Source organism: Balaenoptera acutorostrata, chromosome 20, assembly GCF_949987535.1.
Source record: "Balaenoptera acutorostrata chromosome 20, mBalAcu1.1, whole genome shotgun sequence".
Taxonomy (NCBI): Eukaryota; Metazoa; Chordata; class Mammalia; order Artiodactyla; family Balaenopteridae; genus Balaenoptera; species Balaenoptera acutorostrata.
In genome coordinates this window covers 41,907,261-41,934,040 of record NC_080083.1, presented here as the reverse complement: position 1 = coordinate 41,934,040, position 26,780 = coordinate 41,907,261, and the positions used below count along the sequence as shown (strand labels likewise).

Genomic DNA, 26,780 nt, shown 5'->3' with positions numbered 1-26,780 from the left:
CCAGTTGAGTCAACTTGGACTTCTGACCTACAGAACTGTGAGATAATAAATGGGTGTAGTTTTAAGCCACTAGATTTGTGACAATTTGTTATGGCAGCAATAGAAAACAAATATAATAAGGTTTTGAAGTCCCCTTGATAACCCTAGGAGGTAGGTACTATTATTATCCCCGTTTTACAGATGAGGAGATGAAAGTACAGTGAGAAAAGGCTCTGAGAAAGTCTGCAGGTGTGAGCCTTCAGAACAGTCACACTTGGTGGAAGTGTTTGCTACCAAGTTTATTTGCAGGTGAAACGCACATTTACAAAACATATTTTGTACAATCAAGTCTTTACTGCCCGCACACACTGGGGGGCTAAGGAAGACCTAGTCCTTCCAACAGCTATAAACAGTCCTGGATAATGAGTTTATGAAAAACACTTTCTCTTCCTTCAGCAAACAAAATTATTTATGAATCTGTACAGTTCAGCAATAGGGAGCAAAGGGAAAAAAATTACCTCAAGGAAAGCAAACAGCTTCTTTCCTGGTGGGATCCGTCATCTTACAGACATGAAATATTCATATCAGAGATCTTATATTTCAAGAGGAATGGGTTATATATCAGAGCTACAACAATAAACATTTTATTTGTCACTAATGGGGAATCAGAAGATTCCCTTTGGACACCAGAGTTCTTGAAAAGATTCTGCTGTTTCAGAGCACATCAGTGCTAAGAAATTCTTCAGAAACCCAGCAACTATAGCCCAGACTTTTGGAGATCAGGGTCAGCAAGACTCCCCTCTCCTCTAATTAACCCTCAAATTTCATATTATATCCATTACCGCCTCTGGATTTCCTCCCCAATGCTCCACTCCAACACTTGAGAGCTGTCCAAGGACTGTTCTGATTTTAAGTCACGGCACAGATCCCCAAGTACTCACCTTCCATTGAAGGATCTGACTCCTGGACTTCAAGAACACAAGGGTTTTGAGAAACAAATTTAGGGAAACCAGCTATTCTCCTGAGACCAACCACTCTGTGCCTCCAGCTCGAAGCCGACAGCCCCAGGACGAGGAATAAGGCTGATAAATAATGAATCAGCACCTTGCTCAATTGGTGGGGTTTAAATGGTTTTAAATTCTTTTCAGGTGAAAAATTACCACAATTTTGTGCTCATGGCAGATTTCAAAGGGAGACTTGAAGCAGAAAATCTTTAAGGGACCCTTGCAGAGCCAGAAGTTCTTTTCAGGCTGATGTACATAAAATATTTAGGAATTGGGGCTGTGGAAGGACTGAAGAGGCCTTTCCCTGGGCCTGGAAAAAGGTCATTTCTTAAGCTCATTCCTGAGGTCCTGCAGAGACAGGCCCTATCCCCTATATACATGGCTGGCTGGAATCAGCAGCAGCTCTGTGGGACCTGGGGTATCAGGTAGGTGTCCAGCTCCTGGCACTGGTAGAGGGCTACGCTGTCCAATACCCACTCTCGGGTCACCACAGGTGCTTCACACATCTGCCCGATGACTGGGGACAGAGAACACAGGCAGAGATTAGTGTCAATTCACATTTCCCCAGACCAGACTCTAGTCAATCTACTCGGGGCAACTGGTTGGATGAGTTCTTAGAGTGACTTAGGCAGGAGCAATATCTCTGATCTTCAGCAGTGCTTCAGGACATAGAACCTTACTCAAAAGCCTGAGGACTGACTGCTGGTGAAAGCCTACAGCCTCTGGCAACTTTATTAACATGAGCTCCAATCTGTTAAAGGAAAAGTCACCAGAGAGAGCAAAACAGCATTGCAATTTAATGACGTGGAAACATTTTTGCCATATCTTAAGTGAAAAAGCAAAACAGTATGATGAGCATGATCACATTTGTATAAAATATATGTGTGTACATACGTACACAGCCAGGCCTGGAAGAATTTTCTGGTGATCATCTCCAAGTGGTGGGATTGCTGGGATTATTTTGTTGTGTTTGTGCTCATTTATATTTTATGTGATTAATTTTCATATTTAAGCACCCCCCCACCCCCGTGGAAACAGTTCATGCACTACTTTTATAATGCAAAATAAACAAACAACAAAAAAGTTTTAAAAGGACATTTTAGCCATTCATTCATTCATTCAACAAGTATTTATTGAGCACCTAGAATGTGCTGAGAACTATGTTAATCAAGCACTGGGTGACCTGTGTTGAATCAAACTCTTCCCACCCCATATGATGCAGGTACATGCCTATGGCCTTCCGGAGCCCCACACAGGTGCACCATTCACTCCAGTTGATCTAAACAGGACATTTAGACCTAAAATCACCACAGTAATCTGCACACTTAACCTGGGCCCTCTACCCCATACTCCTCTGGATGAAGGCTTACAGCAAGACTCACCATGGAAGCCACCGCCCTCTGTCCAGGCATCCGGCTGCACGACCACAATTGGTTGAGTACCCTGCACCCCCAGAAAGGAAACAGCATTGAGGGTATCAGAGCAGGACTTTTGCGACAGTCACTTCACCATTTCTTGAGAGTTTGCTGAAGCAGACTACTCTGGGGGCAACCACACAAAGGAGGGGGAAGGGCACATGTCAAAAAGGAAGGGTCAGAGGGAAAGAGCCTTCCCTGGGTCTGTTTAATACTTGTAGCTCTCAAGTCCTTACTTATCCCTTACAGATGGAGTCTTCTGGCACAGGTACGTGGTCAGAGAAGGGTCAGGGTGAAGTGAGGCTTCTAAGGCTACACTGGGGGGTTCATAGGGACTGAAAGGTGCTGCCTTGCTTAACCTCAGGACAGAATATTGTGTCCTCCCCCGACAGGGCACCAAACACTTACCTGGCTGAGGGTGAATGATGAGGGCTCCTTCACCACAGAAGCCCCACACAGATGCACCATCCACTCTAGTTGATCTAAATAAGACATTTAGACCTAAAATCACCACAGTGATCTACATATTTAACTGGGCTCCCTACCCCACACTCCTCTGGATGAAGGCTTACAGCAAGACTTCTCAGTGGGACAGTCCCTGTTTCTCTGCTCCAAAGGGACGGAAAGGCCTTAAACTACAAATTCTAAGTCAATTTGCTACGGATATGCTATCTACTTTGGTTATCAGTCCCCATAAGGCCACTTGGTAGATAAGGTCTGAAAGTCAAAGGAAACACTTGGAAAGAAAGAAAAAAAAAAATCAAGGATCTCATTTCCATTAATTTGCTGAACTGCTGGCTAAGACACTCTGAAAAAATACCTACCCGCCATCCCTCCTTCCTTGCCTAATTCTGTGTTGGTAATTGATAATCACAGCCACTGACAGCACCATACTTGGTGGTAATTACTGTAAATGTCAAGAGATGGGAAGATAATTGATTCAGTCAAGAAAAAATACAAGTCATCCTGGACAGAGACTCAGCCCATTAGTGGGGAAAGGCTATATGCTGAGCTGGAATCAAATCACTTGAAAAAATCAGAAGAGATCTTAGAGATGTTCCACTTGGACCTGGAAAAGCAGAACTGACCACTGGGTGGCTCTTGGTCACCTCTGGGTTCTCTTTACCATCAGCCCATTTCTGAGGCTTGCTGAGGTGCTCCTGTTTGGCTGAGTGAACTGAGGTCAGTTAACTCACCTCCAAAATGATAGCTGCTAGAGACCCTCGTTTTCATTATACCAAAGTACAAAAACCCTGAGAAAGCTTTGAGTGGCACTTGGAAATTTCATGAACACCCAATCAATAACCAATAAAGAAGACAGAAGCAAAATTACTTTGCCAGGTTCTCTTGCTGCCACTCATCTGTCCCTGACCAGACTTCGGGGGAGTAAGAGGACCTGATCCTGGGGGCAGAAGTGGGTACAGAGGCAAAGGTGGGTAGCCTTTGTTTGGAAAAGAACGAACCAAATCTAGACACACCCCAGGGCCTCAGCACCTCACAACTTCCGAGCTGAGCCACATAGCACTCCTCAACATAACATCACATTCAGTGTCAAATTTAATTAGAAAATGTTCATCAAGAGTCTTCCTCTGCTCTGGGCCTATGTGGGGCCCCAGGCCCACAGGGCTTATGCAGCTGTTGTGCTTTCATCTCTGTATCAAATGAAGATGGTTTAGGAGAAGCAGAATTCTTTCTTGACATTTACAAACCCAAAAGGTATCTTCTCTCTAACTTATTATTTCCCCCCTTTCTTAGACCAAGGGGCAGTAAGAGCAGCTCTATCCCACTGAGCACAGAACATATTGTGTCCTAGATCCTAACTCTTCACTGCCTTCTAGCTCTTGAGAAGGGGCACAGGGCTAGTTTTTTTGCCATGGGCTAATATTTTGGTGCAGTTTTGTCTGATGAGTGGTAGAGAAATAGAATAACCTCTGGAATATCTCACCCATATGAGGGAACCCCCATTAAGATGATGACGTAGGGGAAAGGCTGGTGCTGGATTCGGCAGTTCTCCCAGTCTCTTACCTGTGGGCATATTGGTAAAGGGTCCATAGCAACAGATTTCTAAGCCCTTGAAGATCTGGGAGAAGAGAGGGACAGAGGGGTGGAGAAAAAGAAACATTAGTTATAAAAGATATGGGTTTTTATAAAAAGCAATATAGAGACTCAAAAATGAAGAACTTTCCTTTTTTTAAAAAAATTTTAAAATTTTTATTGGATTATAGTTGATTTACAGTGTTGTGTTAGTTTCAGGTGTACAGCAAAGCAAATCAGTTATACATTTACATATATCCACTTTTTTTTAAGATTCTTTTCCCATATAGGCCATTACAGAGTATTGAGTAGAGTTCCCTGGGCTATACAGCAGGTTCTTATTAGTTGTCTATTTTATATATAGTAGTGTGTATATGTCAGTCCCAATTTCCCAATTTATCCTTCCCCCGACTTACCCCCTGGTAACCATAAGTTTGTTTTCTACATCTGTGACTACTTCTGTTTTGTAAATAAGTTCATTTGTACTCCCCCCCCTTTTTTTACGATTCTACATATAAGCGATATCATAAGAACTTTCCTTTTCTTTACCACCTGATAATTTCTGCTGCTACTTCCCAGAGACAATCAGCCCAATGTCCAAAACACTGATGGATTTTAGACTTTTTTTCATGTGTGTATGTATTTGATCTACTCTGTAGTCATTCTTTGTCATTCAAGGGCTGGGCATCCCACCTTGCCACCAATCAGGTCCAGGCTCTTCCCTGATGACCTCTGCAGGTAATTTTACTTCTCGTTAGAGACAAGAAGAAAAAAATTGGTCCTCCTTTATGTTTAATAAAAGGCTTGGATGGCAAGAGATTCAAACTATCAGCTGAAGTTTGATGTTTATCCAGATTTGATATATACATCAATACTAACCCTGACCCTAACTGGCAGAGAGGTCTATGTTTATTTTATGTGTACCTGCTCCTTTTCTCCTGGTCCCAGAACATCTGTTCCTGCCTTCACACTGCTCTACGAATGGCCCTTGTTCCTTCAGCAACCTAAGTCATTTTTAGTCTAGAAGGGAAGCCTGGTTCTGCCCCTCTTCACTGAGCTTACTGCCTAATTTCCAGGAGACACAGATCACACTGCACCTTGCAGGTACCTCTTCCACTTACAGTGCTCAACAGACTGTCCAAAAGAACTTTCTGTTTTGGTGGAAATATTCTATATTTGCTTTAATAAGGTGGCCATGAGTCACATGTGGCTAATGAGCACTTGAAATGTGGTTAGGGTGAGTGAGGAACTAAACTTCCTGTTTTATTTAATTTTAGTTAATTACAATGTAAACAGCTTTGTGGCTGGTGGCTACTCTGTTGGACAGGCAAATTCTTACACATGCTTTGGCACAAATTCTTAGGGAAGGACTTGGCTATCATTTCAAAGAACAAATCTAAATTTGTGTCAGTTGGCTGGATACATACCATTTAGGTAACCTTTGTTCTCTTGACCCTTTCTTTCTCCCCATTCCACTAAAATGAAAATTGTCTAGGCCTAGAACTCACCTCCCTTCAAATAAGAGAGACTGGGCTAGAGAAAAATCAGGAAGCTAAAAACACATGATGGGGGCTTCCCTGGTGGTGCAGTGGTTGAGAATCTGCCTGCTAATGCAGGGGACACGGGTTCGAGCCCTGGTCTGGGAAGATCCCACATGCCGCGGAGCAACTAGGCCCGTGAGCCACAATTACTGAGCCTGCGCGTCTGGATCCTGTGTTCTGCAACGAGAGAGGCCGCGATAGTGAGAGGCCCGCGCACCGCGATGAAGAGTGGCCCCCGCTTCCCGCAACTAGAGAAAGCCCTCGCACAGATACGAAGACCCAACACAGCCAAAAATAAATACAAAAATAAATAAATACATAAATAAAATTAAAAGAAAAAAGATTACTATAAAATTCTTTAAAACAAAAACAAAAACAAAAACACATGATGGCCTTTTAGGAAATGCCCACTCCCCCCCCACCACCCCATTTCAATCTCAGTCAGAGGAACAAGGACAGACAGCAGGACAAGTCTGTTTCTGTTGTAAGTGACAGCCTCCATCTGAGCCATTCTCACTATCTGTATGAATAAACTGCATCTCCAACCTGTTGGCAGGACCTAGATGCTCATAATGCTAAAAGTTCTCCCCAGGTGGCCAGCTGGAGCCAAATGTTGACACAAAAAGTACAAAAGATTAGGAATTTTTAAAAAAATTTATTTATTTATTTATTTGGCTGTGTTTAGTCTTCGTTGCTGCAGGCGGGCTTTCTCTGGTTGCAGAGCGGGTGCTACTCTTCGTTGTGGTGCGCGGGCTTCTCATTGCGGTGGCTTCTCTTGTTGCAGGGCATGGGCTCTAGGCATGCGGGCTACCGTAGTTGTGGCAGGTGGGCTCAGTAGTCGTGGCTTGTAGACTCTAGAGCTCAGGCTCAGTAGTTGTGGCGCACGGGCTTAGTTGCTCCACAGCATGTGGGATCTTCCCGGACCAGGGCTTGAACCCATGTCCCCTGCACTGGCAAGCAGATTCTTAACCACTGTGCCACCAGGGAAGCCCAAGATTAGGAATTTTTACATCCAGGCTGACACTCACTGATGAGGATGTCTAGTTATGAGATTAGAAATTTGAAGTTTCACCTCTACAAATACATTTCTCTTCCACAAGAAAACACTACAGTGACACATGGTGTCTTCAGAATGACACTACTTTGACCAGGCACGTTCCACAGTTGCCACCCCAAATGCAGGGCAAAACTTCAAATGCTGGAATTTCCTTTCAAGGAGGGAAGAATCTGGTGCTGATTCTGCCTTATATCCAGTGGAATAAAACATATGACTGGCTCACACAGAGCTCCCCTAGGTGCAGGCAGAAGGAGAAACAGGGCCAGCAGCTTTTCTTAGCATCTGGAAGTTACTTGATAGGCTCAGAGGGTGAGGGTGGGCTGACCCCAAGGGTTCAGAGCTCCAGGGCTTGATTCGTAATCATCTCCCAAAGCAGTTTTCCTTAGAAAATCACCTCTGTTGGTCCTCTCTCAAGTTCTATAAAGGAACAGGAGGTGCTCCGTATGTGGATGTTCTGACATGCCCTTACCACGACGTACACACTTGAAAAAGGAAGAAATGCAGACCAGGAGCGTAAGCACTCAGTCAGTGACCCAAGAGCAGCCAGCTCAGGCCTGACAGGCTGGTGTGAAATCTTGCCTGGATTTCTCCTTGAGAGAACGACATAATTTTGGCTACATCATCTGCTACAGTATGATCTGGGAAGAAAGTCACTGAATCTTCCTGGGCCTCTAGTCTTTCATTTGTAAAGTTGTTAGAATAATCAATTTTTCTCCTGTGTGAAAACTTCTATAATGTGCCAGGAAACTATGGTATTGTCATTAAGAGCTCAGATTCTGGAGGCAGACTAGTTCTAGCTGGGTTCAGCTTCTAGTTGGGTTCACAACTAGCTGTGTGAGCTCGGGCAATTTACTCAACCTCTTTGAGCCTTAATTTTCTCATCTATAAAATAGTCATAATTATAGTACACGCTTCCCAGGGTTGCTGTAAAATTGTTAATTAGTTAAGATAGGGTCGAGTGTTTGGAGCAGTCCCTGGATATAGTGAATATTACACAGATGTCAGCTATTGATTATCAATCACTTTCTCTTCTGTGCTTCCACAGACAGCCTGGGTACATCACCTCACAGCACTTACAACACTGCTGTAGAGAAAGACACCACCGTGAAGTAGAAAGAGCAAAGGTTTTAGATTCACATCTGTCTCAAATCCCAGCTCTGCCATTTATCAGCTAAGATTTGCACCCTAGAATGAAACCCAAATTATATAACTTCTCTAAACCTCTAAGCTCCCTCATTCATAAATCGGATAATAGAGTTGGCCCACTGGCCTACTGTATCCAACAAGTTCCGCATCCGCAGATTCAACTAAACTGCCAGTGGAAAATATTTGGAAAAAAAAACCTGCCAATGGAAAATATTTGAAAAAAAAAATTTTCTTCCAGAAAGTTCCAAAAAGCAAAACTTGAATCTGCTTTTTGGCAACTATTTACATAGCATTTATACTGTACTAGGTCTTAGAAGTAATCTAGAGTTGATTTAAAGTATATGGGAGGATGTTACATTCAAATGCTATACCATTTTATAAAAGGGACCTGAGCATCCTTGGATTTTGGTATCTGCAGGGGGTCCTGGTACCAATCCCCCAAGGGTACTGAGGAATGACTGTACTTATTTACTTTGTTGGGCTGGAAGAACTAAAAAAACCTATATGAATGCACCTACTTGGTATTCTAGCAGTGTAAGAGGCCATCTTGTAAGGCCCCTTACAAGATGAGTGAGACCATCTCCACGAAGTGGGCAGGAATGCAGAGGGATGGGTAGGTTTTTTGCCAACATGGGGGAGGAGGGCTTTACCTTCCTGTCCTGGGATTCTCTTGCTCGCTTTGGGCCTTGATGGTTTCTTCCATTGACAACATCGCCTCTGACTTCAAAATCATGCTGAAAGAAACCAAGCCCAAACCACAGGGGTCAGAGAAAGAGAAGCCTCCTTCAATGGAAATCGAGGAGATATGTCATATTTAAGGAATCAAATATTGCCAGGCAATTTGAACCCTACCTCCCCCAAAATCATCTTTTCTGGTGGATGGCATGAAATGACCAGCATCTCAGCTGCTGAAATCAATTCGCTGAAGCAAATCTTTGCGGGCAGAAACTAACAATTGGCTTTTCACCTCACTGGGACTTAATGTATTTTAATTTTCAACATCTATCTCCTCTCAGAACATTCACTTAGTATTTAAACTGCTAATACTGTGCTGTTATAAAGATAACTGGAGAATTCCTGATCTCTTAAATCAATGTGTATTACCATCTAAAGAAATAAGGGCTTCTCAGATTTCCATTGAGAGATTTACAGTTAATGAAACCACTATAATAAAATATACATTCAATACACTGAAGAAAGTAAGAGGCTTTTCATAATCACTATTTAGACTGGTCAAGGCTGGGAGAATAAAGAATAATAGGATTAGGGAGGTAAGAGGTTTGGGGAGAATTCTGGGGAAGAATGCTTAGAAACAATTCTTACTGAAACTCAGATTGCAGGGGAGACCACATCTGTTGCCAAGAGAATTATGAAGAATAATAAAGTCATGGGTATAACCACAGGTTGTTATTAGGTGAAAGAGCTCTTAATATTTCCTAGTCACGTAAGTGAGAAGAGTCTAGTGATAAACATGTCATCTATTTGAAGATGACCCTCAAATTTATAGTCCTGATTGTACCCCTGTGCCTACTAACCTCTCTGCCCGGAGGTCTCATATAAATCCCTAAATCCATGCATCTAAAACAGAGCTCTTGATTCTACTCCTGCCTCCTGCTCCCCAGCCTCCCAGGATGCTCCTCCCCCATGTCTTCCTTATCTAATTAACATCACTAACACCCACTTCATTGTTCAGGCCAAAAATCTAAGCGTTACCCCAATTCCTGTCTTCAACTCATCTTCCAATTTAACCTATTAGTAAGTCCTATCTTCCAAACATCTCAAACCAAACTCTTCTTACCATCTCCAGGTCTCATTACCCTATGAATAAAATTCAAATTCCTTACCACGACTTACACCAAATCCTACCTGATCTGGCCCTTGTCTATGACCTTCTCCAACCCCTTGTCTAACCTCTGCTGCCTACATATGATTCACCAATTACAACTCTCCAGTTATACTGGCCTGTTTTTCTTTAATAAACCAAGCTCATTCCCATCTTAAGACCTTTATGCTTGCTATTCTGCCTATAACATTTGTTCCCTACATTTTCCAAGGCCGATTCTCTCTTGTCTTTTAGGTCTCAGCTCAAGCTTTGCAGAAAGCCTTCTTGGGTCTCCTTACCTAAATAGTCAACCTCTGTCCCCAGTCAACCGCCAGTCTGTTGTTCTGTATATTTCTTCATAGTGTTTATTGGTATTTTAAACACATCTTTATTTATTATGCATCTCCCCTCCACAGAACATGAATCCCACCACAGCAGGGACCTATCAGTCTTATTTACTGCTGTATCCCTGGTGCCCAGCACATAGTAGGCTCCCAATAATATAAGTCACTGAATGAAAGTTAAAACCAACAGAAACATCAATTAATTAATTATGAATATGCTGAATAGTGCATAATAGTTTAAAACTGCTTTCGCTAATTTTATTTTGCCTGATCTGTTGTCACCAGCAGCTCTAAGATGGCTGTTCTAAAATTATTCCTCCTCCTACGCTCTATCTTATTTACCTCTCACTGTTCTCAGTATCAAAGAGTAAAATCTCTTTGAAGGAATCGGATTTCTAAACATTTGCATATTAATATGAAGGATTCTTTTCAACTGTGAAAGAGTTTACTACAAAGGTGTATGCATGTAAGATTTAGGTGGGTCTGTTTCTCTCTAGTTGTGGCACTCAGGCTCACTAGTTGCGGCACACAGGCTTAGTTGCCCCACCGCATGTGGGATCTTAGTTCCCCAATGAGGGATCAAACCTGCGTCCCCTGCACTGGAAGGCAGATTCTTAACCACTGGACCACCCGGGAAGTCCCTGCTCGCATAACTCTTGATGATCCACATCATCAAGGAAAATCTTCAGAAAGTAGTGCAAGGCAGGAAGCAGATAAATTTTCGTGACTCAGTATGACTCAATGGCACCAAGACTTTCCGATTAGTTTGTAAAACAGAGTACCTACCTCATCCAGCATCCTTCTTTCTGTAATAGACTGGGTCACCCCTAAAGAGATCACAGAAAAGACAGGTCACACAAGAGCAGAAGACCTCCTTTCATGGAGGTAGATGGTGAAGTGATTCACATAAGAGTGTGGGAGAAATAACACTGAATAGAGGTCCTCTCTCTATAAAGCCACAGCTCCTTAATAGATTTCCTTCTGGAGACACCGTTGATGCTTAATTTAAACATTATAAAAGTGCCTGCTGCACATGGATTTCTGCCTACAATTAAATAAATCCCTAGTTCATATGCTAACATTACCAGGAGCAGATTAGGTCCTATTAGTTATAAAAAGAAATACATTTTCCCCCACATCACCAGCTATCTGAACAAAGAGCTATGCATTAAAGATAAAGCTAATTTAGTGTTACCACTAAAGACCTTTTCGTAATTCAGATTCAGCATCAGCAAAAATCTTAGGTGTTAAAATGTTAGGTGTCAAAATGCAATTCTGAGGTGTTAAAGGGAGGAGGGGAGAAATTATATGGTACTTACAAAAATAGCTAACTACCCATCTTCCTCCTGCAATTCCCAGAAAATATTTCAGTGTCCGTTCACACACAAACTCAGTATCTGCAGAATGGAAAACATCCAAAGGATTAGAAGTTGAAAACAAAATCAGGAAGGGCTGCCATAAGAAGCTAAAGCGCCCCAGCTCCTTATGCTACTTGAGATCAATCTGGATTGATGATTCCAACACCCCTGGTGATAGACTCAGAGGCTGGAAGCACCCTTAATTCTAACCAGCAGGTGTGGATCTTAGGAAGTCTGGAGAAGGCTGATATGAAGTTAAGACCACAGGAAATGCCTGCCCTATCTTCTAGATGCCAAGGCCAGCTAAAGATGTCTGTCACTGTGCTCAAGGAATTACCCATGTTGGTAGTATTGATACACGTGGACGGGGAAGATCTACTTTACTGGATGACGATATGTGAAAGGAAAAGAAAACAGTATTGTTGAAATCCTAAATTTGCAATGTCAATGCAAGTGATGAATTTTCACCCCCAGAACTTCTACTTGGGGAATCCTAACCCCCAATTCTTAATTCCCCTGCAAGGCAGAAAAATATAGTATTTTCATAGTTTTTCTCTTTTCAATGTATTTCAGAAAGCAGTAGCTGAAGAATCACTTCTGCTTATTTTTTAGTGTTTTAAAGGCCCGTTTGAAGGACTAAGCAAACTCAGGAAAGAACACTTAGTTTTAAACAGGAGAAATGTATTTAACTATATCCTAAACACAGTAGGCCATCTGCCAGTAGTAGCAACAGCCATTCTCCCTAATCGAATTCTTCACAAATTAAAAAAAATCTTTTCTCTTTCTTCACAATTTTTAAAGCTTTTTGTTTAACTGTTGTGAAGGTTGACTTAATAATATGCTTTAAACTCAGAAATCTCAGCTCATTTTTAGTTTAAAAGTAGCAAATGTATTGCCTTTGAGTTTAAACACTGAAGCTACTTTAGATTTAATTTGCATTTTAAAGTTTTCTTTTCACCTATCAGCAGCCTTGATCCAAACCCATAGCTTAAGATATATTCAAGTTTAATGACATTCATCTCTAAAACAGTTTAGTTCATGGTATCTTGTTTTGGCATCGGATTCCTGTGAGCATTATCCTCTGACCCTGTAGTATGATCTTTACACAGTAGAAACCTAAGCTCTTAGAGGTTCTAAGACAGCATGTCCCTGCCAAGGAGTCTGGACCCTATGCTCAAGAACCTTCAGCTGTATGAACAGAAACACCCTGGAGAGGACCAGAGAGTCCATTTTGTTAGGAAGGTTTTAAGAGTTGAGCTTCAATCTACATCTCCTGTGTGCCACAGGCACCAGTCTTTGCTTTCTGGAGCCCATGAGTGAGCCTAACTCCTCCAGATAACAACTCTTCAGATATTTCAAGACACTTGTCTTGTTCCCTAAGTCTTCCCATTCCTTCATTTGTCCTTCAAATGACATTGCTTTGAATTCCTTTTCCCCATTTCCTTCATCTACCTCTGGGATAAACACTCTCCAGTTGTCAGGGACCAGCATGAAAAGAAAGCATGGTGCTCAAAACAGAGCACACACCTTCCAGGTGTTCGCTCCAGTGGGGGTGGGGTGGGGTGTCGGGATCGTCACCTCACTTGCTCTGGACATTAGGCTTGTATCAATAAGGGCCAATTTCAAATGAGCTTTGTTAGCAGTCCTGAAATGTTTACTCAGATTTAGCTTACAGTCAACTAAAAGCCTCCGAGGTCTCCCTTGTCATCACACAAGTCATACTTGAGATTTAAAAAGGGGAAGGTGTAGGACAAATGAATTTTTCCCTTCACTTTTTTCTTTTTCATACGCTAGGCTATCTCAGAGCTGATAACTGGACTCGTTTCCTGTAGAACTCTCAACCACACTCAAACTAGGTGTTGGAGTGGAGTGAGGACATGGAGCTAGGGTTTCCAACCACCCAGATTTTGAGTGAAGACTCACTTCTGCTCATTCCCCTCTTTGCCCCATTTGTTCCTCCAGGACTCAGGCTCTGCCTTCCCAGGAAGCCCTCACACAGTGTAGTCCAGACAGGGTGGACTAGGAGAAGTGATTCATCGTTCTGGCTCACCACTCTCCAATCTTAACCCAAAATAAAAGGGGGTCAGGAAATAGCAAAACTATTATTTTTCTTTCATCAAGCAATAACTGATTGACTATTGGAAGACGGTCACCCACGCTACGCTTAACAAACACGCCCATTTCTTCATGTAGTTTTATGCAACAGATGCAGCATATTCTGTAAAGGCTCTTGGTGTACCTGTTTTCATAATGACATGAGTAGTCTCTTCAGTAATTAGATTAGTTAAAGTGATGTGATGTTTTCTGGCAAACTTGTGCACAAGCACCTGAAATCAAATCAAATATTACATTATAATAAATTACATCTAGAAAACAGCTTGAGTATTAGTTATCCCAGCTTTGAACCTCCATTTTTCTCACAAAAGGTACATCCTTTTTATTCTAATATGAAGTTTCAAAATAAATAGTAATTTAATAAAAATTATGTACAAATCAGAGGAAGAAACTCTAAAATAGTCTGTGCTAACAGACATGGAATTATAACCAAGGATTCAAAATAATATTAATTTTCCTTTTAATAACAGATATCATTTGATTTCCTAAGACAGTTTCTTTCCTACTATACTATAGTTTAGATTTATCAGCCTACACTTTATAAGCTGAGAGGTACCTTGCCTATACAGAAAGTTATGCTCAGATATGTGGCTTAACTAGATTCAACCTGCTGACAGTTTCAAAACGTTCAAGTCAAGATGCTTCTAAAGGTCAGTACAAAAACTATCAATTCCTCTGAAGGAGAAGGATTGGAAGAGACTCATATTCTTCACAAAAGAAATCTAGAGCCTTCTAGCAATTATCTATCAACCAAATAAAAAATCAATAGGCAGTAAAAGAAATTAACCAGATCCATTATAGACACATTTGACATAATCAGCAGCTACTGCTTGGTAAATAACTTTGTTTACCAAGGGCCATCATTTACTAGCCATCACCACCCACGCCAGTATTTATGTGCCGCACAAGATTGCAATGGAGGGTGGGCTGTCTTTCTTTCATGCTGCCTCAGGGCACTGAAAAAGGCAAGCTGGAGAAGCTAATGACATCCTCCCCCTTCTGCCACTGCCCTTTGCCAGGATCATTAGCAATTCTGAACTGATTAATTGCTGAAATCCCAGCCTTGAAACAGCGAAGAGCAACTGCTGAAAAGATCATCTTAATATGGTCTTCGGAATTAATCATGTGTAATACAGTCAGCAGCTTTCATAATAAATTTACCACACTTCGGCAAGTCTGAATAGAGCTGAAAAGTTTTCTTCTTTGCTTGTTTAAAGACAATATGTACCCAAGCCACTTAGAGTCTCATTTGCAGTTCAGGATTGCCCATGGCAAGAAAGATTAGATCATTTTAGCCTTCTCAGAAAAGCTGATCTCACAAAACAAAGGAATAAGGAATGCTAATTTTCAGTGAATAAATGGGAATTTTAGATGTGTTGGCAAAAGATCAAGAGCAATATAAACAGACATAGGTATGAATTTTTAGAGCAAATAGCTGTCTGGGCACATGGTTGTGAGATGAGAATTCTGGCATTATTGATGAGAAGTTATTTATTCATTGTATCTACTAGGGCAGACACAGCTTACTTTGCCTTTCTAGTAGTGGGACACATCTGGTCACAGAGGTCATGCTGAGCTGCTAACCTATAGAGAAGCTAGGATGAGAAATGGTTCCTATTCCAGGAAGGATATATTAAGAAAGATACTTAAGAATGACTGAATCATTTCTCAGTGTGCAATAAATAGCATCCACTATTGAATCTTTTTGATACTCTGGTGTGTTATCATGGTTTTAAAGAAATCTTCACTCAATTAATGATTAATTAATGGTGATTAATTAAGGGGAGATAAATTTCCTATGATGTCTGAAATCTATGCTCAATCCAAGTAGAAACAAAGTTTCAGTGGTCTTAATATTTTAATGGGTATTTTTCCACAGTACAAAACAATTCCTGTTTCTAGCAGGAGATGTCAAAATCCTAACAGGGATGGGTTATTGTAGGGTAGAACTGACAGGGCAAGCTATTGGATAACAGTGTTACAAGCCAGGATAAAGATAAATAAACATTGGAGAAATGCCACTATTTGGCCATGTACTTGGAACCAGTTTAAATTTAGTTAATCATGCTGGTAAGCTCACTCAGATGTGAACAAAGGTGGGTAAAAGATGCCTTCTGGGGAGTAGAGTTATACCTCCTTGCTTTTTTAGATAGAAAGAAAATTAAAATAAAAAAGCTCTGTATTATACTCAAAACCATAACCTTTCTGCTAATATTTAATAATTATTTCCTTTACTAAATACACACAAAATAATCCATGCTATAGCTTTATCTAGGTATAAGTTTTCAGAAATTAGTAATGGAAATTAAATTACACAGTAATGAGCTTGTTTGCCAGGTTTCTTCCTATAGGTTATTCACAGCTAGTACCCATTTAAAGCCATTGCGGTATATTAATGAAGGCTCAGTCATTAGGGAAATACATATGGATACACTCACAAATTCTTTTGGGGTCAAGCCTGATGCCACCATAGAAATTCTTTTGTTGCCTCTTTGTGTTGAAGATATCAACTCTGGCTTCTCTCTGCTCACACTTTCTTCCCTCACATTATACCCTGCAGTATTAGTAGTATGAGCAGCAGCTGGACTCCTGGCAGATTCTTCTACTTGAAATTGGGGTAATTTCAGTGCAGAGGCTGAGGGTGGCATGCTGCAAGAATGAGCTGGCTCTGGGGCTCTGTCTTCAGAGGGATCAGACTCAGGGTCATCTGAGAAGAGGCTGATTCCAGATTCTAGGTAAGGGGTTCCCTCTGAAAGGAATGAGGAAAGAAATTTAATCTATATGACAGTGAGTTTTGAATTATAACATCTAGTCTCTGCTAAGAACTAAAAAGACAGATTAAGTTAGGTTAAGAGAAAAATGGGTACATTAATAACACTGTTGGTAGATGTGCAAAGCAGCTTAACTTTTCTAAAGGAAATTTGGCATTATGTGGCAACAGCCTTGTGTGTTTATACTTGCAGTCAACAATTCTAGTTTTAGAAATGTATCCTAAGGACATAAAAGAGGTCTGTAAAAGTGTAGTCATAGGAATGTTCACTGCAACATTGTTTATAACAGTAAGGTTTTAGAAACAAACTAAATGTACAATGAGATTAAATAAATTATGCCACATCCATTCCAATGAACTACTCTTCACCTATTACATTTAATTACAATAAAATGGAGAAATGCACACACTCATGTTTGTTGTAGCATTATTCACAATAGCCAAGAGGTGGAAGCAACCCAAATGTCTATCATTGGATAAATGGATGAAGAAAATGTGAGATATGTATATATCTATATCTATCTACACACACAGTGGTTTTAAAAAAGCTACAAACATGGATGAACCTTGAGGACAGTATGCTATATGAAAAAAGTCAGTCACAAAAGGACAAATACTGCATGATTCCACTTACATGAGTTATCTAGAGTATCTAAACTCTTAGAAAGTAGAATGCTGACTCCCAGGGGATAGGGGGAGGGGGAAATGGGGAGTTGCTATTTAATGGGTACAGAATTTCAGTTTTACAGGATGAACAAATTTTAGAGATCTACTGCACAATAATGGGAGTATACTTAACATTACTGAGCTCTTAAAAATGGCTGAGGTAAATTTTATGTTTTTTTACCACAATTAAAAATAAAATTTAAAAAAGGTACCATTGATTTTTAAGATGCTACCCTATTTCAGTTTTAACATGAAATATGTTTGCATCTTAGATATTAAATGCAATATTATAAGAAAGCCTGCTTTCTATAATTTCTGTCATTTATCAGTTTAGTTCTTAGGGGATGGTTTTGACTCAAATGTATACTTCTTTAAAAAATTTTTATTTTATATTGGAGTATAGTTGATTTACAATGTTGTGTTAGTTTCAGGTGAACAGCAAAGTGATTCAGTTATACTCAAATGTATACTTTAATCTTTGGGCTGCTTGTGAATATTTTGGCACTTCCTATATCACTGAAACTTTAAAAAAGAATACCAAATACAAATAGTTGACTAAATACAATCAAAATGATTTTTGTTTCTTCATCCATGATGATATCATTAACTTTTTCACTTAATAAATCATCAGATATCATTACCAAATTAAAAACAGACCATCCAAAAAAAAAAAAAAAACAAAAAAAAACAAAAAAAAAAACAGACCATCCCTGAAACATTTCAGAAAATGTCACTCCATCAGCAAGTAAGCACATCTAAGTAGAATGTATGAGATTCCTAAAATGACCCTAGTGAACATGGCCAAAAACATTTAGATGTCTAAGAGCACCTTTTATGATAATGTGTTTTTCAGGATTAATTTAAAACTTTCTTTACTGATTAAAGCCTTGATTTACAAGCCATAAAACACACCATTCAGTTACAGTGATTTATAAGGTATAAAATATATAGCAATTTATATTCATTAATTCATAAAACAAGAGCTTACTTTAGAGATCTGACTCATTTTTCAATAAAGGACAAGCCTGGGCTTCCCTGGTGGCGCAGTGGTTGAGAATCTGCCTGCTAATGCAGGGGACACGGGTTCGAGCCCTGGTCTGGGAAGATTCCCACATGCCACGGAGCAGCTGGGCCCGTGAGCCACAATTGCTGAGCCTGCGCGTCTGGAGCCTGTGCCCCGCGACGGGAGGGGCCGCGATAGAGAAAGGCCCGCGCACCGCGATGAAGAGCGGTCCCCGCACCGCGATGAAGAGTGGCCCCCGCTTGCCGCAACTGGAGAAAGCCCTCGCACGAACCGAAGACCCAACACAGCCAAAAATAAAATAAATAAATAAATAAAATCAAGTAAAACTTAAAAAAAAATAAAAAAAAAAAAAAAAAAAAAAAAAAAATAAAGGACAAGCCTAAAACTTTACCCTAGGGCCCTAGAACTCTTATCTAACAGTTGAAGTAAAATATTTAGAGAGCACCAAGACTCTCCCATCCTCAAAACTGTTAGAGTTAAACTAATATAGACTGATTAACAGCGGCAATAATGTTCAACTTGGATTAACATTCAAGCTATTTTTCTAATGGGTTTAAGTATAACAGATGCATTCATGATAGACTACCACATTTGAAAGCTGATTCATCAGAATATCTTTAGGTTAAGACTCGGAGTAAAATAAAAGTGTTTTTTCCATCAGAGCAGATGAAATATTACCTAGAACTTGTCTTGGCAAATAAGACTGCTCCGTTAAATCTTGGGCCTCAGACTCAGTCAGCTGTTGCTCCTCCACATCAACAACCTCAAGCTCCTTTTGAGGTGGGCAGTTTCTGTTCTGAAGACTTCTTGAGTGGCTGTGCATATACCACCTATTATCTGACAACTGCGATTTAGAAGGGGAAGACCTAGAAAAAAGGATGAAAGGAGAAAACCATCACTGTAGCTTGTGAAAGGACTAACATACTTCTCAGGCAGCCAAGGCATAAGTGAAAGAGCTCACTGTCAGAGATCGGGAATGACTAGCAAGAGAGAACACGAGAGATGGCTAGGAGTCTGGATTCACGATGTCTGCCACATGTCAGGGCTGACATATAACATCTCTCCTTAGGGTCTGGTCTGAGGCAGTATATCTCCTAGCTGTTTAAAAGCATGTCAGCAGGGCTTCCCTGGTGGCGCAGTGGTTGAGAATCTGCCTGCCAATGCAGGGGACAAGGGTTCGAGCCCTGGTCTGGGAAGATCCCACATGCCGTGGAGCAACTAGGCCCGTGAGCCACAACTACTAAGCCTGCGTGTCTGGAGCCTGTGCTCCCCAACGAGAGGCTGCGAGAGTGAGAGGCCCGCGCAACGCAATGAAGAGTGGCCCCCGCTTGCCGCAACTAGAGAAAGCCCTCGCACAGAAACGAAGACCCAACACAGCCAAAAATAAATAAATAAATTAATTAATTAATTAAAAAAAAAAAAAGCATGTCAGCAAATTTCACCAAATTATCCACTGCCACTCACTCAAATTCTATACACTATTTCAAATGAATGTATGAGAATCAGCTCTCTCATGAAAATAAGTTGATTAATTTTGACATTGCTACATTCTTTCTACCCAATTTTAGCAGAATTCATACAATCATCCCTACCTCCTACCTTTTCAATGTCCAAAGTCATTCTAAAAATAAAAGCCAGCTATAATATATTGTTAGAAAAGCATATGCACACAGTAATTCCTCTACTCTTTCAGGTGTTTAGAACTTTGCTGAATAAGATACGTATCAACAGATTTAAAGGACCTCAGAGATCAGATAACTGATTCAAACAATTATTGGGTATTTAGTATGAGTCAGGCACTAAAGCTAGGCTCCATGGATTAAAGATGAGCAAGACCTGAACTGTTCCTCAAGCAGTCTAGTAGAGGAAGTTCAATCAATGTGTAGGTTTTTTAATAGAAGTCTCTATAGGGTATACTGGGGTGGGGGAGGAGGAAGAGGAATATTTCATCTGAATATTAAACAGGTGGTTAGCTCAATTGGTTAAAGCACAGCAATGAGGTCATTACCTCTAATCATGGGTTTAGGACCTATGGAGGTCAAATCTTTTCATTCTCTATCACAGCCACCAGGCCATTATCGCAGCCTCAAAAATATATCCTCAGTCCAATCCAAGATGCTTGGAAAAGATGGTGTGATTAGATTATTGACAACTTGTCACTATTCCCAGAGAGATAAGTGAAAATATACATACACTTGGTAGAAACTCAATAAATATGAATTCCTTTTCCTTTCTAGAGTCATGAGATGTGTGACTCTATCAGTTCTGAGACTCTATCCTGAACTATCAATTTGGAATAATAGTCCAGAACTTGTCCTTTTACTTTCACTGTGTTTTTATAAAGATCAAATGAAGAAGTAGATAAAGTATTTTTAAAACTATAAAGTGTTGCATAGTCTTATATCAATAGTGATGTGAACAACATCCCTGGAAGATATTCTGAATATTTACTGGGGTAAATCAATAGCTAAACTTTTTCTAGGAAGGCAAAAACTTCAATTAGGGCAAGGGCGGCCTTGGAGAAGTCTACCATCAGCCTCCAGGCCTGCTGAGGTTTTAGTTCTGTATTTTATTCTGACCTTGAAAAGGGACAGATCTACTGTGCATTTCTCATGTTGTAGCTCATGCCTTGTACAGGTCCAAAGAGTCTACATACAATTAAACAAAAGAAGTGTCCTAGGGCAATGAGAGGTTAGATATGTCTGTGTGCCAAAAACTAGGGAAAGTATGGTGAAAAAAAAATTAACACTAAAAGTTTAATGTAAGTACAGGTGTTACTTAGCTACCAAACTTGACATTTATTACTTCTTACCTTTCCATTCCTGGTTCTTTATTTTTACTGGTGGAACAATCCGGAGATACTTGAAACTTGTCAGCAGAAAGGCTTTCTGGATTCTGGCGTATAGGATATTCACTACTTTTCTCTGAAGTTAATACTGCTTTAAATGGAATGAGAAAACAAAGAAATCTACTTTACTGCTTTGTCCTGATGGTGATAATTTAGGTGAGAATATCAATTTTTTTCAAAAGCAGCAATCTGTGACAATCAAATTGGTTTTTTAAAAAATTAATTAATTAATTTATTTTTGGCTGAGTTGGGTCTTTGTTGCTGTGCACGGGCTTTCTCTAGTTGCGGCACAGGCTCAATAGCTGTGGCACCCGGGCTTAGTTGCTCCACGGAATGTGGGATCTTCCCAGACCAGGGCTTGAACCCATGTCCCTTGCATTGGCAGGCGAATTCTTAACCACTGCACCACCAGGGAAGTCCCAATCAGATTGGTTTTTAAACAGGTATATCAGACAGAATTCTATAAACACAAGTGATACAGCACCAAATGGAACTCAATGACTAAAAAATAATAACAATAAAAGGAACACTTTAAAACTGGGTAAATAAAGATACCCAGCTGAGACAAGGCTGAAAAAATAATATATTTATACTTTTTGGCCCTGAATGATAAGGACATAAGAATAGGAAATGAATTTTTATCTCTGCAGCAAACTAAATTATACTCAAATCACCCCAGACAATAGGGAAGAGAAAGTACTGGAAAGCACAAAGCACACTCCCTTTTCCATCCATATTGCCTCCACATCAAAGACTGTATAAGGCTTTATAGCAAGATGAGCGGCCTCCTCCCAGCTGCTGCTGCAGCCAGCACCTCGGTGAAGCCCATTTTCAATTGGGACATGAACGAGGCTAAGCAAAGGCTGCGTGAGCTCCACCGCGCCTGGCATCGGGAGGTGCCGAACACTGTGCATTTATTCCAGCTAGACATCTTTGTGAAACAGGGACAGGATAAAGTCCGAGAAATGTTTATGAAGAATGCCCACGTCATAGACCCCAGGGTGGCTGATCTTCTGGTCATTAAGGGAAAGATGGAACTGGAAGAAACAAAGTGTGGAAGCAGCGGACACAGGTCATGTGGTTTTTCCATGAAACAGAAGCACCAAGGCCAAAGGATTTCCTGTCCAAGTTCTATGTTGGGCACAACCCGTGAAATCACTCAATGGAAAGGTGCATGTTGATATTTAAATATTTTAGAGCACAAATAAACTCAATATATGATTTAAAAAAAGAAGACTGTATAGGATGGGGGTTTGAGTTTTTGCATGTGTGTGGAAACGAGGGAGGGGTCAGATGAGAAAGAAAAAAGAAGTGACATTTTGCTTCACATTTTCAATTACTAAGAAAATAATAAACCAAAAAAATAACACAAACAAAAAAACAAGGTGCCGACTGATAAGGAACCTGGAAGTAATACATGGAACTAATGATGAACTGGCACAAGAAAGGAAAAAACACAGAACAGACCCAAGGCAAAGTTCTGGCACGTTAGTACATCCTTTTTATTTATTAATTCCTCCAAATGTATTAGTGTGCCACTGCTTTCTAGGAAGTGGCTTAAAGGCAGAAATATTTAAAAAGCAAAAACAAATACTTAAAAATTACAAATGTCTTCTATCCATTACAAAGTCACTGATGACTATAATTTATTTTGAGCTTTTATTAGAAAAGCCAAAATCCATAAATAAAGGCAGAAAAATTTAAACAAAGGGCTGTGTTAATTAAACTATTTTTTTAAGACACTGGGTAGCCTGGGGGGAAATAATCATTGATTTCCTGAGTTAATCCTCAAATACATTATTTATAGTTTCCTTTATAGTCTTCTTTTCTGGACCTGTGAGTTTCTAGGAACACAAGAACCCTGCCTGGAGCTACTGTCAGGTGCTGAAACAAAGAAGGGTCTAACCATGAACCAGCAGGTTTTTCTTTCAACTGGAATGTAAAGTTTTTAATATAGGCATCATTTCCCCCCTAAATACAAAGTGATCACTGATAAAAGGTAATGTGCAACGTCTAAGGAATCACACCAAACAGAATTAATTATTTTTTTTAATTAAGAAAAAAACGTATTGAAGTATAGTTGATTTACAATGTTGTGTTAGTTTCTGGTGTACAGCAAAGTGACAGAATGAACTACTGGAGAGGGCTTTTTTATTTTTTATTTTTTTTAAGTGAAAGGGTGGGGAGGGAAAGGCCTCAGACACAAAAACAGACATTAAAAAGTCGTTCCAGGGCTTCCCTGGTGGCGCAGTGGTTGAGAATCTGCCTGCTAATGCAGGGGACACGGGTTCGAACCCTGGTCTGGGAAGATCCCACATGCCACGGAGCAGCTGGGCCCGTGAGCCACAATTGCTGAGCCTGCGCGTCTGGAGCCTGTGCCCCGCGACGGGAGGGGCCGCGATAGAGAAAGGCCCGCGCACCGCGATGAAGAGCGGTCCCCGCACCGCGATGAAGAGTGGCCCCCGCTTGCCGCAACTGGAGAAAGCCCTCGCACGAACCGAAGACCCAACACAGCCAAAAATAAATAAATAAATAAAAAAAAAAAAAAAAAAAAAAAGTCGTTCCATCACCTGGACATTTAACATACAAGTTCCTCTTTTCACTACAATGGGGCCCAAGCTACAAAGAAAATAAGCTAACCTGAGTTAGGATTCAATAACTCAACAGTACCTAAAAAATACAGGGAAAAACTTTTCTGCTCTTCTTTTTCCTTAATCCTTATTTCATAGATGCAGTGATCCAGAGCCCAAGTACTGGAACAGTACTGTAGTCCCCCCTGAAATCATTCCTTCATCTGTGGGTCTTAATATGTTATATTCTTCATGGGTAGGGAATATGGGCCAGACCAAACATTTAATAAATTTACTGACTGCCTATTAGGTGCTAATAAGCATTGTTGAAAAGTATTGGGAAGAATCAAAGAGAAAGACATTGAAAAGGTGGAAAGAGATATTGAGAAATGATAAACTATAAGCTTTCAGGAATGAACGTACTGTAGGGCAGAAAAGCTCAGATGTGTCTGAAAATCATTTCAGCTGTAATGGACTACAATGTTACAAATGCAAATGTTTGCTTTATGAATGACAGGTAATTCAGGAGGAAAAAAACAAAACAAAAATAAAAACAAAGTGCCTGATATGAAATAGCTTTACCTGCAGAGGGAGGTACACAACATTCATAATGCGTAAGAATACACGTTTGCACAAAAATATTATGCAGGCTTGGGAATGACCCTTAGGTAAACAGTAGGGCAGATCTAGGCTGAGGGCAGGACATTTGATGTAAAGATCCTGGAAAAGGAGCTGTCATCATCATTAAGAATACGGATACTTAAAAAATAAAAACTGGTGAAATCTGATTAAGTCTAGAGTTTCACTCATTACTAGTAATGTGCCAATGTTGGTTTCTTCGTTCTGACAAAAGTACCATGGTAATGTAAGATGACAACATTAGGGGAAACTGAAACTAGGTAAGGGGTAGAGTTCCTGTAGGAACTCTCTGTACTATCATTGCTGCTTTTCTGTAAATCTAAAGTTATTCAAAAATAAAACATTTATTTAAAGAATAAGTCATTTTAGTACAGCTGAAGGTAAACAAAACTCCTTTTCCCAGGATTAAGAAGTTTGCTTGAATTTCAGTTAGACTCACACCAATTTAAGAGGGAAAAAGGCACAAAACTTGAGCTGCTATTAAGTTGATGCTCAAAATGTTTCAGAAATAAAGCCACAAAATTCCAGAATCCATACCCAGAAATTTTCTTTCAGTAACTCTAGAGTAGGCTTCAGAGTTTTAATCATGTGAATTAAAATATTTATTGAGCGCCTACTGTGTTCCAGGCTCAGGTGTAAGGGTTCTCTGCCCACATGGAGCCTACATTCTAGTGGGAGGTAAGGAGGAACTCTAAACAACATGCAAAACAAATTAGATATTGTTAAAAGTTAAGGCCCTTCCCTGGTGGCGCAGTGGTTAAGAATCCGCCTGCCAATGTAGGGGACACAGGTTCAAGCCCTGGTCCGGGAAGATCCCACAAGCTGCGGAGCAACTAAGCCCATGTGCCACAACTATTGAGCCTGTGTTCTAGAGCCCTCGAGCCGCAACTGCTGAAGCCTGCGCGCCTACAGCCTGTGCTCTGCAACAAGAGAAGCCATCGCAATGTGCAGCCTGCACCCCAACGAAGAGTAGCCCCCGCTCACCGCAACTAGAGAAAGCCGGAGCGCAGCAACGAAGACCCAACGCAGCCAAAAATAAATTAAAAAAAAAAAAAAAAGGTTAATAAGGGCTATGAAAAAATGTAACAGTATAACAGGGTAAAGTGGGGCCAGAAAAGTCAGAAACTTAAAAATTACAATAAAAAATACCGTGGTTATAGGTGATCTCCTTGAGAAGTAGCATTTGAGCAATTTGAACAACATATTCAAGATGTACAAATATAAGTGGCCATGGCAGACACTCTCTGTGGAGTTGGGAGAGGGGACACTTTTTTTTAAATGGAGAAATTCTCATAAGCCTCTCCTCCCTCCTCTCAACATTTACCCACCTACCTCAAAACTCTGAGGATGTTATAATTTCATGAGAAAGTAGACCAATGAATAAGTTTACCACAAAGGATAGAGTAAAAGCTCTTTCGTAAAAAAAAATGTTTTATATAGAAATTCAGAAGAAATTTTCAGAGTTTTTCAAATCCATAGTAAATAGAATATATAAAAGTATAGCACTTAGGAAAAAAAAAAAGCCACAAAGAAACATTTTGTAGTGTCCATCATCGGATGAATGGATAAAGAAGATGTGGCACATATATACAATGGAATATTACTCAGCCATAAAAAGAAACGAAATGGAGTTATTTGTAGTGAGGTGGATGGAGTTAGAGTCTGTCATACAGAGTGAAGTAAGTCAGAAAGAGAAAAACAAATACAGTATGCTAACACATATATATGGAATCTAAGGAAAAAAAAAAAAGGTCATGAAGAACTTAGTGGCAAGATGGGAATAAAGACACAGACCTACTAGAGAATGGACTTGAGGATATGGGGAGGGGGAAGGGTAAGCTGGGACAAAGTGAGAGAGTGGCATGGACATATATACACTAACAAACGTAAAATAGACAGCTAGTGGGAAGCAACCGCATAGCACAGGGAGATCAGCTCTGTGCTTTGTGACCACCTAGAGGTGTAGGATAGGGAGGGCGGGAGGGAGGGAGATGCAAGAGGGAAGAGATATGGGAATATATGTATATGTATAACTGATTCACTTTGTTATAAAGCAGAAACTAACACACCATTGTAAAACAATTATACTCCAATAAAGATATTAAAAAAAAAAAGAAACATTTTGTGTACAGATCTTCAGGAAAAAATAAACTCCCCCCCCAACAAAAATGAGATAGTAGATTCACACACATATTCAAAGCCAGACAATAACATTTTATATCTGGTGCATTAAAATTGAAAGTCTAGTCTGTTTTTAGATTGAAGGTGGTGAAAGCACCAAAGAGAACTGTGATGGTGACGAGACTTGGGGCTACATTATCTGGGAGATGAACTAAATGAAGATAGTTACAAAGAATGCATTTAAGGAAATACATTTTGAACCACTGCCATAGCAACAGAGTTCCTAGCTTCTCATGCATGAGCTACTTACTGTTTCTCTCTGAACAT

At 40.2% G+C, this 26,780-nt stretch overlaps 1 protein-coding gene across 1 annotated transcript in view; it reads right to left on the bottom strand.

Moving 5' to 3' along the window:
- Nucleotides 1-263: 263 nt before the first annotated feature.
- BRCA1 (BRCA1 DNA repair associated) overlaps nt 264-26,780 on the bottom strand; it is a 62,249-nt gene continuing 35,732 nt past the window's right edge. Inside the window, 12 exon segments of the mRNA XM_057535628.1 lie at nt 264-1,389; nt 1,391-1,500; nt 2,366-2,426; nt 2,807-2,880; nt 4,424-4,478; nt 8,827-8,910; nt 11,129-11,169; nt 11,662-11,739; nt 13,940-14,027; nt 16,254-16,564; nt 18,954-19,141; nt 21,088-21,214. Of these exon segments, the coding sequence (XP_057391611.1) occupies nt 1,354-1,389; nt 1,391-1,500; nt 2,366-2,426; nt 2,807-2,880; nt 4,424-4,478; nt 8,827-8,910; nt 11,129-11,169; nt 11,662-11,739; nt 13,940-14,027; nt 16,254-16,564; nt 18,954-19,141; nt 21,088-21,214 (1,253 nt within the window). The 3' untranslated portion in view covers nt 264-1,353.